The following is a 12096-nucleotide window of genomic DNA, read 5'->3' on the forward strand; positions in this document are numbered from 1 at the left end:
AAAATCAGGGTAGCTGAATTGCACACTATAAATGAAAAAAGAGCATTTTCGGATTTGATTTAAAAGTCATGAGAGTATAGACTTGGCAAATATGATCCTGAAATAACCTCCAGGACTTTGATGCATTGCTATTGTCAGTACTCTTATTATGGCCAGTGGGCCGGCCCCAGGGCTCCTCACAGGCCTTGGAGGTTGATATGGCACGGCAAAAAAGAAAAAAAAATGACAGGAACATCAGGATTTTAAAACAATTCCAGGCAACCAGAGCAAGGATATCAAAACAGGTAATGTGACATGAGACATGCAATGTAACATGTAATGTAAAATGACATAAAAGGATTAAAAGCTGACATGATTTTTAATGTCAAGGTTTCCTTTGACATTATCGAGTAAGGGGTCTCTCATAATCCTAATTAAGTTCAGCAGCTAGGGAGAGTACCTGAAGTACAGTACCTGGACAGAGAGTACGCTGTTGCTGTTAAGCACTTTGGTCTGGGCTTCAAAAAAAACCTTCTCAAGCCTCTGCTCCATCATTTGAGAAAAGCGACAGGAGTGCGGATCATCACCGGCTCCCACAAACTGCAGAACTGAAAGAAAGCAATAACTTGAATGACGCAATTTTTTATCTAAAAGGGTTTTAAAGTCACATGACTTGTGATCAAATTTGAGATTCCGCTCGCCCTGTGATGTTTAGCTTTCCTCTTGCGATGTGAAATCAGGTGCATTTTCATTTTCTCTCAAACTTAGTTTCCACTGACAGTGTTCCAATCCACAAACACAGCGTTAGGAAATATATGTAAGTCTTAAAATGATCTCTGACTGATTTTTCTTTCTTTCTTTCTGACCTGTTTTCATCTGGAAGCCAGTGTTGGGGCTGGGCCTCCATAAACCCACTGGAACGGGCAGGGCTGTTACCAAGGGGAGGTACTGTCTTAGGTCTGCAATCAGCTTATCTCGACCATAGGAGTCCAAACCATCAAGTACTACAGAGGGGGAGTAAACCATGTTTCCTCCAGTCACGTGATAAGCCACCGTCATGTTAGGAGAGCCAAATACTGTCTCCACCTGACAGAAAAATGAAAAAAATTTAATACATCCTTAGCATATATTGTCCATCTTTAAAACCAATTACACGTCCTAGTAGAGAGAGACTAGTTGGCATTATCAAATTGCTAAATCTAATATCCTGCAAAACTGTATACATATTTCTTAAAACATAGTTCATTTCAACTAATCCTATAATATAAAATATTCGAAGGTGAAAATGAAAAATGGAAAAAACAATTGTCTTGTCATAGCCACATTGTCCCCACTGCAGTGACAGCTGCTTCTCTATAGACTGTATTATACAAGGATATTTATCATTTGTTTTGGTCCTCTTCAGCATTTTCCACAATATGAATCACATATTTATAGTCCCATATTGAGAAAATAAAAAAGGCTTTAGTTTATGATATTCGATCCTTTCAGAATAGTTTTCCTGTGTAGACAGGCGATAACAGACGACATAATGAACAAAAAGCAACATTTCCAGGCACATATAATTCTGATGATACATCCAACTTCTCTGAGTAAATTCTGTGATTCAAAATCCTCGATCTTGCATTTTGTCAACAAATATCCACCCAAGAAGTCAATCATGTACAATCATAAGACTTTGCACTCAGAGGTGTCCTTAATTCACAAACTAAAAGTGCAGGTAGGATCACTGAAACAAAAGACATCAGACATTGAGAGATATTGCGTATTAATGGATCAGTGAAGCCCATTCAAGTGTATTTCATCTGTCTGCTGATAAGAGCATCATGAGCAGAAGAAACTGAGGATATAGAAGACTACTAAGAACCAGGAAAGACTGAAGAGGGACCTTGGATGAGAGCGGAGGATAAAGATAAACAATATGAGACACTGACGGTTTAACAGGTAATTTGAGGCGATGGTTCCGTCAGTTCGACATCCAGAGGCATTGGGATTACTATAGCAATTTCACAGAGAAGAAAAATCAGGCAACGTTATTGTTTTGTAGCTGTGTGGCATGGGTTTACCAACGTGTCAGCGATAGGAAGCCTGTATTTTCTGGTGAACTGCAGTTGATGGGGATCAAAAAAGTTGCAAAACAGAGTAAACTTGGTAAAACTGTAAATGCTAAGATTTGTTTATTGAAACACACAGGAGAGCTAGCATTGACAAAGCACTCCATGGGCCAACTCCACGAAAATCTATAGATCATTTCAGCCTCTTCACAATTCAGCTGCATCACGAGCTCTGTGAAAAGAGCCTTATTATCATTTCTTTCTCAAAGGACTCGCATTTGCAGTATAAGTCAAGGATTGGTAGCACATCCACCAACTCCATCCCATAGAGGATGAAGGACTGCCAGGCAATTGACCTGACACTTATTTTGACATATAAATGTAGAGACAAACGCAACGGAAATAACTTTTGAAAGTTAGCTCCTGAATTCTATGTTCCATCAAGTAAGTATCAGCCCACTGCCATTTCTCTCTCTCATTTACGACCTATAATTAAGCGCAGAAGCGATTTCCCCTGCCAACAGCTGGCTTTTCATTGGATGTGAGAATAGCAACAATTGTGCACTGACGCAAAGCACCTTGAGAGCTTAGTGTCTGTGCGGGAGGGGCAATGACCTTCTCATAAGCAGGACAAATATGCAGGTCTCAGTCTCTCATTATTTGATACCATAGTGAAACAGTCAACAGATAAAAGATAACAATGTGTGAACTTACATGTGTGTGTGTGTGTGAACACACACATGCACACACATTCACTTAACATTTGTTCAAAATTGCAATACTCTGAAGGCACTTGAGCCCACAGACAAAGAAGAGGAGAAAAAGAGACAAAGAAGAGGAGAAAAATGTTTCAAGGAATGAAACCAGAGCTAAAACTGCGAAACCTGTGCAGGCTGCCGTTACAACACAATGAAATAAATTTCCATCTTTTTCACAGTTTCATAAAAAATAATGATCGTGTTCTTGTGATGGACAGCTAAATCAGCAATACGCTTGAATACTGACATGGGATTAAACATTACTGTTGATGTAATAATAAACAAATGAACAGGAATAACATGCAAGTAAAGAAGGGAGTAGCACTTTTTGCAAAAGCACTTTGGCAAACAGTGTCAAATAATCATTTTGTATTTAAATGAGATTTGGGAAATGTTTGTTTGAATGTTTTATGAATCTCCATAAATAAGTTACATACAGGAGGAGCATATCATTCAAAATAAAACCTGGGTTATAAAAACAACTCAATTAAATTGGTAATTTAAGGTAATTTAAACATTTCCTGTATCCAGGCCAAAAATTGCTGAATTATGTATCATGTATGACTTCAGAACAGTGCAACTAAACCTACATGTTTATATGGATGTACTGCAGGTATGTGTAAATAATGTATAATGTCTTTGATCATAATTGTTTTTTCTACTTATTCTATTTGTCACACATACATGCCTTTTACCTCCCTCCAACCGCATTATAATAAAGGTCACCAAAATCAAAGGGAGCCTCTGATAAAGAGTCACAATGATCGGAGATATTAGTGGGAGAGAAAGGTTTTGGCACTGTGTGAAAAAGTGTTGGTTTCACAAAACACTAATATTAAAAAACAGTAAAAAATTGAACCAGTTTTGGTATGACCACTACAATGCTAACATTTACATTTTTCTAAGCATACAGTGGAAAATTCCATTAAAATTCTAGCTGCTGACACCAGTGGAATTCGATCAACAAATCAGATCAACAGCACTGCGACAGTCTTCATCAGCATCTTCCTGTTGTGTCCGTACAGCTACTCAAATATCTGACATCCACTCCTGCCTTCTGGGACACTATCAGACAGCCTAATTTCTATATTAATCCTCTCCTCATACGGCGAATAAGCAAACCTAACATGAAATCACTTAGTCGAAGGTTGATGTACTGTTTGTCTGCAAAAGAAATATAAATAGCACTTTGGAAAAAATAGAAAAATATCCTCCAGAGACATTATTTCACAGTGACCACACCAGGATAGTTGAAGGGTCAACACTACGCTGCAATGATCGATGGCACCTGTCACAGGTCCCCACAATGTTTGTTACCATAAACTGATCTGCAATCTTTCCAGTAACAAAAAATTCCAAAGACAAAATAAAGCTGACTTTCTATCTATCTATCTATCTATCTATCTATCTATCTATCTATCTATCTATCTATCTATCTATCTATCTATCTATCTATCTATCTAGTTATCTAGTGCGTGTATACACACACACACACACACACATCTATATATATATATATATATATATATATATATATGTACAGATAGAGAGAGAGAGGGAGACAGACAGACAGAGCAGTAAACCATTACATCCCCATTAGTTGAAACAACAACATGCATTTACAATGAGAACTAATAGTCGCAGTCTGACCTGTGCCTGTGCTGAGCTGTCATTCAGGGCTTTCTGGAGTCCCTGACTTAGTCCCCTCCGCAGATTCTGCCTCTGTATGCTGTCCAGCCTATTCCTTCTCACATAGATGGAGACGACTACAAGAGATATAGAAGGAAAAAAAAGATAAGCCCCGGCAAAAATAGGGTTAAACGAAACAACTAATTTATTCATTTACCTGTTCTCACCCACATCCTCTCAGTGATGTTGCACTGTTGAAGTGGCGCTTCTGTGGTTGTTGTAAAGGGGGAGATGAAGACAGTGGTGGTTCCTCTGGGAAGACCTGTCCTCGAAACAGGCAGGGAGAATGTCCGCCTGGTAGTTTGAGCCCTAGTGGTTGTGATTGTTGTTTTCCTTGTGACTTGTGTCAGCTGTGGCACGGTTGTAGAGGTTAACTGCTCGATTCCAGTAGCGATGCTTGGAAAAAGCATGGTAGTGCTAGGGATTTTAATTTTGGTGGATGAAGTTACATTTGTGGTGGTAAGCTTCACAGAGGCTGTTGTGGTGTCCGGTCCAGGGGTCAAAGGTGATACCTGAGATGTCCTCTCATAGGGCCCAGCAGAAAAAGTCATTCTGGCAGATTGAGAGGGAGCTATAATGGCCTCTTTTTCTTTGGGAAATGTAGGCGCGACCACTCTGTATGTTCCAGCAGTTAACTCATCCCTCTCCCCCACTGTAAGAACAAAAAATGTTGTTAAATCAAATCTTTTGGGAGGCTTATATGGGGATGACAGGGATGGAGACAGGATTTGTGAAGCCTCAGACACGCAAGAAATGATGAAGCTACTGGTTTTGACACTGAATTACTTGATTGTGCTATATGTGATGACTTCACATGTGACTGTGCCAATGATTAAGGAGTTTCAAAGACAGAACAGGGCAAGGTTCATAGGGAAGGAGGACAAGTGAGAAGCTTTGATACAGGATGATTATGCTCAAGTGTCTGCAGACAGTGGTGATGACGAAGGAGGAAAAGAAGGCTCTGTGTGATAAACTGGCAGCAGAAGCACATCTTTGATTAACTGCAGACAAATTCAGCCTATTTTCATTGGCTGAGTTTTTACAGTCATTGAAAGTGTGCAGTCCATCAACTGTGCTCAAAGCCTGAGGGATGAAATGAATACAAATGAATGGTGATCAGCATTGGAGCAGTTGAATTCAGGATGTGTATATTAGCTGGCTGACCATATTAAGATGTTCATATGCTGGTAGATCTACCCAATCCAAGCTTGTGGACGAATATTCCAATTTAAAAACACTTTTATTGTAACATACTGAGGTTTGTGGTTTTCAGTTTCGTTTATAGTAGCACCGGTTGAGTGCCAAACATTTAAATCGGGCATGATTTAAACGTTGTGCCATTTCAGCTAGTAGCTGTAGTGAATTAAGTGGAGTTTTTTTTTTTTTTTCCAAATGCGACAGTTTGCCTAAATGAAAACGGACTTGTTAACAACCACACTGCTAGTTGATTATTGAGCATGGGTAATTCTTTTGTACTCATTTCAGATAGGTTTTAGGGAAGACTGCTTCAAAATGTCAAGGGTTTTTTTTTTGCTCTGGGTGTATCATTAAGATTTGTGATGCAGCATAAAACATTACTAGAAGCAAAATTAATTTATAGGATGATCCAGAATCTTTGGAGGCTCTATTAACATACATTTTTAATGTGTGATGAAGATGCATGCATTCTCCACTATGTGGTTTGTCCCTGATGGCTGATATAAAATGGATAAACAGCTACTGTTACTGGATTAATTGAATGCTACACATGCAGATTGGGCTGTTGTTCTTCTTCCAGCTTTAGATCTTTGTGACAGCCCATCTGCTCCAATAAAGAAGGTAGAACAACCCCCTCAATCAAAAGCAATTTTTGGAAAGCTTATATATATGTGAAGCTGCAAGAACTGCTGGAGTACATCCTCTACACACCTGAGTTCTGCTCTCGGGATTGGCTAATTATGTGTCTCCACATTTATTCACTTTATTCCTTGGTTAACTAAGTGAATCCAACTATGATGGGGAGGAGGTTGCAGTTGCTGTTATTGTGGTAATAAAGCTTATAGCTGAGGCAGTAGTGATCTCACACCTAATCTGTGTTAGTCAAAGTGAGAGGATTTGAGCTTGGCTCTCCCTTGCAGTAATTTATGGTGATGGCAGGAACTGTAGGGCTGCCGTGACCTGCTGTCAACAGTAAATCAGCAGAGTGAGATGCATCTGCAAATGACACCATGACAAAGTAGGTTTGTGTTTGTCTCCTGATAGCAGCTTAAGATATTCTTCTTTATCTGGTTTTCTCTCTGTGTGCAAAGGACCTGACAGTTCCACATAATATCACTTGAAAATAACTTGCATGTGAAATAATTGAGTCTACAGCGTTTTTATGTTTGAACTTCTCTTTTCTATGATTGTTATTTAATTCAGTGTTTGCTCTGTGACCAGAGTAGAAAGTGAAGGGCAGACAGCAGTGCTATCTTGGATTTTAAGAGGTTTGATCAGCCTTTGATCATCTTAACTCCCTTTATTGGAGGGAAATGCAAGGCTCATTTCACCATCTATTGGCAGAATCCAGATCAAACCTGGATTATGGGTTCCAAACACTCTGGGTGAATTTTTCTCCCCCCACCAAAAAAAACTTGTCTATCTTTGGAAATAACATGCAATGACTATGTGCTGATTGCTTGTGCTCTGCAGTCCTTTGTTTGTTTTTTTAGACTGCACTTTTTTGTGTTTATTTTTTTTAGAGAAACCACTCATTCCCTGAATTTATGTCATTGATATGCAAAATGTATGTGAGGTTACTTCATTGCTCTTTTGTATGGCTTAGTCCAACGTAGTCCAACTGCGCTATTTCACATAGATGATAATGTGACGAGTGGAAAGTTGCTGTGTCGTTTTGCTCCTGTAACAGCTGCTGGATGAAATACTAAGCTGATCACTATGTAGTTGTCACAGTGAAAAAAATTTGGACTCTGATCAGTCGAAGATGATCGGTACAATGGAATCTGGATGGGATGGTTAAAGATAGACAGATTATCTTCATTTAGGCGACGGAAATAGCTATACAGCGAACAATGACATCCGTTTATGAGTGGTTATTCGAAGATGGCATGGGGACGTCTGAGATGTGGTTGAGTTCTGACCTGTGCTTTTGAGGTGGTTCCTATTGGCTCCCACCACCGATTGAGAGGAGGATATCTTCAAGCCATGGCTGGAACTGTTTGAAGGCCATTGGGTGGTGTGGGTCTCATCCCTGGTGATAGTCGGCAAGGTTCTACTGTGAGCAAGGCTCACTGGATGTTTGACTGTTTCTGCCATAAGAGTTAAGACAGATGAAAAGGCAGGCCGGCCTGATAAACCTTCCCCCTCAAACTCTGGGTCACCATCTGAGTGTACTGTGGAAAAAGGCACCTCCTCTGCCACCGACAGGTCAGCCAGTGGATGAGCAGGGGCAGCTGTGACTGCGAGGTCGCTTTTTAAAGACGAGGAGCCGGAGGCATCATAGGTATTGTTATCTGTCAAATGGACAAAGGCAGACATGACAGGCCAAGACAAGTCAGTGAAACTAAAAAAATTATACTCATTTAGATAAGATAAGATAAGATAAGATAAGATAAGATAAGATAAGATAAGATAAGATAAGATAAGATAAGATAAGATAAGATAAGATAAACTTTATCCCCATAGGGAAAATTATTTTGTCACAGCAGCTCAACAGTTACAAGTGTCAATAAATATGAATATAAATAGAGATAGAGATACAATTAGTAAACAATTGGATGATGAATTATACACATCACTCTCCATGATTTTCACAAAACATTTCAGCAACAGTCTTGCTGGTTTGAGTGTATGGAAAAACACTAATGAAAAAACACATGAATAGATATTGGTCTATCCTTGGAATCTTTTATTTAACCTGTGTACCAACGTGAAAATACATCACAATTACCACTCACACAGTGGTTTTGTAAACAGATCGTATAGATTTTATCATAAAGAACATCAAGGGCAGACATTCATGAATTCCCAAAAGAAAAAAAGACGGCATCTCCAAAGCGTAAATAATAGAATTATTCAAGAGATGACCAGCAAGTGCTGGGATAGCCAAGATAAAAATACACAAAGGATTCACATTATAGTGTAAACGGCCTGTGCAGAAATTATGACTTAGTAAAAGGCTGAAAGAGAACAAGATATGGATGGTTTAAATTAAAGTAAGTATCATGGAGATGCAGCAGGTGATTGGCCAATGTGGACTTGCCTCTTTTCTATTTCCACAGCATCTTCTTTTATTTCAGCCTATCCTTGACTTTGGGTTCATGTGATTCATTTACAAAGCTTTGCAGTCCTGTCACTACATCCCAACCCTCCAGCTCTTCTTAGGATTATCCGCATAGTATTCATCAGAAGTCATTCATTTGTGAGCGATAACTTCGAAACTGATCTCACACCAACAAAAATGGTCGTTTTGTTTTTTGATCAGGTGTTATGAACATCCAAAGAATTTTCCAGCATTATTGGAAACTAATGAGGGCCTTAGAGACATTTTTTCTAAAACTAATTAAACACCCAGTGATTAGCCAGTGGCAAAGTAATACAGCTTAAAGTACATGTCTCTATTAGATATTAACAATCTGCTAAATTAGAAAAAAAATTGAACACATTTATTATTTACAAAATCAGTGGTGGTTTCACATGGCTAATTGTGATTGTACCCTCAAGGATTCGATAACAGGCTACAAAATTGTTACAAATGCTTTCAGAATTTGTTTTTAAAATGAAGAAAAAAATGATTGTCACTTACAGCTATCTTTAAGTCACAATATATAAATAATCCCACTTAATTCCCACCCTTGAAAAAATAGATGGTAAAGACTGGTTATTCACAATGTGACTGCACTCTAAATCCATTTCAAAACTTTATGCAGAGAGGAAAGTATAGTCTGGACTTTTACAAGTTCACAAAGATATATGAACTGCTTCAAGGCTGCTAAGATGTCACTCAGTTCAACAACCTGTTGTTTAAAAGTAAAGGGACATTATCGGCCTCCCCTGCTGAGTGAGCCCAGCGGCAACATCAGTTTAACTGGAATGTCAATGCTTGTGGAAGTGTGAGGAATAACTGTGTGCTATGGGATGGCTTGTAATCCCATTTCGTCATTATGGCATTAATTCAAGCGGCAATAAATTCAAAAGAAATCTGTCGATATAGATATAGATGCCTTTTGTGTCAAAAGCCATACATACACACGCACACACGCACACAAGCACGCACGCACGCACGCACGCACGCACGCACGCACGCACGCACGCACGCACGCACGCATGCATGCACGCACACACACGACTACTCTGACAGGATATTTAACCATACATTTACTCATTTGGAATATTTGGTGAGGTGCATTCAGTGCCTCCTGCAGCAGGAATGACTGTTGCATAGCCACATAAGTGGTGCATAAATAGGAAGAACAGAACATTTAAATGTAATGAAATACCTGAAGACCACACATTGTTAAACACGTATGATCGACATCCTGTTTGTTTTTGCCAAATCATGATCAATAAAAAGCTGCATGATTTAAACCTGATTCTGAAACCATCAGTAACAAGTAAAAACAAATCACAGGCCTCATTTCTCTTGCATTCATCCTCTCTGCAGCTACTACTATCTTTGAGTTACCAGAATACATACATGATGCTGGCAGGGCTCCTGCTGCTCTATTATCCACTGTTTTCGTATTGCTGTGAGCAGTGTGTGTTCTCTTATGTGCAAAAATGGGTAAACAACGGAGTATAATTCATAGTGTTGAAGATAGAACCCTGAGAGGGCAGAAACAAATTTCAGAAGCATGATCAGTTGTTTCAGCGGAACTGTCATAGACGTCCCCATTTTGTTTGGGGGACTAATGGATGACAGGAATATACCTTTATACAATTACTTAGAGCTGTTGCTGTCCCGTATAAATATGAATACCTACGTGAAGGACCTGAGGGTTTGTGTATCCAGGTATGATGTCTGTGCAGGAAGGAGGGTTATGGCAGTGATTCAGGCACTGCTGAGACGGTGGTATGGAGGGTAGGATGTCACACTCTCACACTGTTATGCTCTTTATTTTTTTAAGGTTGCTAACAGGGAAACAGGAAGTGACTTATATCATCTCTCTGGAACACAGCCCAGTAAACGCTTAACCCTGTGACTGCTCAGATATGTTACTTCATTCACTCATCTATCCATTCACTGATTCAAGGCTCACTAGATTGTTAGATATTTTAGTTTTAATGACTAATTCCTTTCCAGGTACATTAAGCCACACATCACATCATAAAGTGTGATGTAAGTCTGAAGTGCTTAGCTATTTTCGAGATATCTTATTTGCTTTCCATTTGGTTCTTAAGTGGGTCATCATATTTTTTTTTTGTCTATTCATTGATGATCAGCTACTTCCCACTACAAGATTCAAGATTTAAAGCGTTTAGAATCAAATTGGAAACGAGTTTCCCTGTACAGTGAAATTCCTACTTTGTTGTCCGCAGTGCATTGGAATAAGGCTGTACTTTCTCTGGTTTTGCTGTCACTGCGAACAATGAGACAAAGTTAAAAAGGTGTAATTCTCTGCACAGATTGTCCCTTCTCACAAATTCAATCTGCTGATGAAACATTTCAGTATGTGGGAGGGTTTATATATGCTGCTACAATGTGAAGTTGCGAAGCTGAGCACTTTGTAAATTGATTAACCTCATTTGGTTCTCAACACTTGATAACAGGGAGAATAATACTCTCAGGGTTAAACCCAGAATGCAACTTTTGCAACCCAGCTGTTTCTGTAACAAACAAGGACAAGTGACCACTCAAAAATAGATTTTAATTTTTGAATTAATAAATACTTGTTGTATATATAGTGCATAGTATGAGTAAGTAAGCTCATATAAGATACATCATACAACGAAAATGTAATTTCTAAAAAAAAAAAAAAAAAAACTGTACGACTTACAGAGTAATTAACATACATTAAATAATTCTTATTTTTCCATTCATCAAATTACCTCAGGTTTCACTATTGCCACTGTTCTTCCACTATTATAGTGGAAGTGCACAGCTAATGAGCCAAGGCTCATTTCTAATTCCCATACAACAGCCATCATGCACTCCTGGTCTCCTTTTTCATTGATAAAAGGAAAATAAATCCTAAAAGAGGCGGCAAAAAAACAAAGAGGAGTGGAAAACAAAACAATAAAAACATAGAAATAAAAACTCTTTCACCCCACACCACCCCAACCCTCCACTGCCAGATAAAAGTCAGTCCATCTGACGCTAAAACCCTTTGTATTTTGCAGCCTGACATGTCGACACTGACTCTTGTCCTGATGCAGCTCAGGATTCTGTTGTCATGCCTTATTCTTTGACACTCTGTCCACTCCTATTACTGCTCACACAAGCTTCTCTCCACTTTGCTTGTCCTTGTGCTTCACCTAGCCTCGATTAAAGCTGAGCAGCGTCAAATTATATCATGTGAGATAAGGACATTAAGATAAATGGAAGTCATTATATCCTTATATTTGAAGACAGAGACATTTTCAAATACAAGATCTGGATATGACATGAAAAGCAGATTTAACAAATAGCAAACATGTCT

The 12096-nt window shown here is 38.8% G+C and overlaps 1 protein-coding gene across 1 annotated transcript in view; it reads right to left on the reverse strand.

Moving 5' to 3' along the window:
- kiaa1549lb (KIAA1549-like b) overlaps positions 1 to 12096 on the reverse strand; it is a 62441-nt gene that overhangs the window by 29947 nt on the left and 20398 nt on the right. The window contains exons 2-6 of the mRNA XM_086175243.1: positions 7600 to 7971; positions 4638 to 5132; positions 4442 to 4557; positions 846 to 1065; positions 454 to 587 (exon numbers count right to left, since the gene is read on the reverse strand). Of these exons, the coding sequence (XP_086031369.1) occupies positions 454 to 587; positions 846 to 1065; positions 4442 to 4557; positions 4638 to 5132; positions 7600 to 7971 (1337 nt within the window). The remainder of the gene's footprint in view (positions 1 to 453; positions 588 to 845; positions 1066 to 4441; positions 4558 to 4637; positions 5133 to 7599; positions 7972 to 12096) is intronic.

This window comes from Fistularia commersonii, chromosome 27 (genome assembly GCF_037954325.1).
Source record: "Fistularia commersonii isolate RoL2024-O1a breed Wild chromosome 27, RoL_Fcom_v1.0, whole genome shotgun sequence".
Classification (NCBI taxonomy): domain Eukaryota; kingdom Metazoa; phylum Chordata; class Actinopteri; order Syngnathiformes; family Fistulariidae; genus Fistularia; species Fistularia commersonii.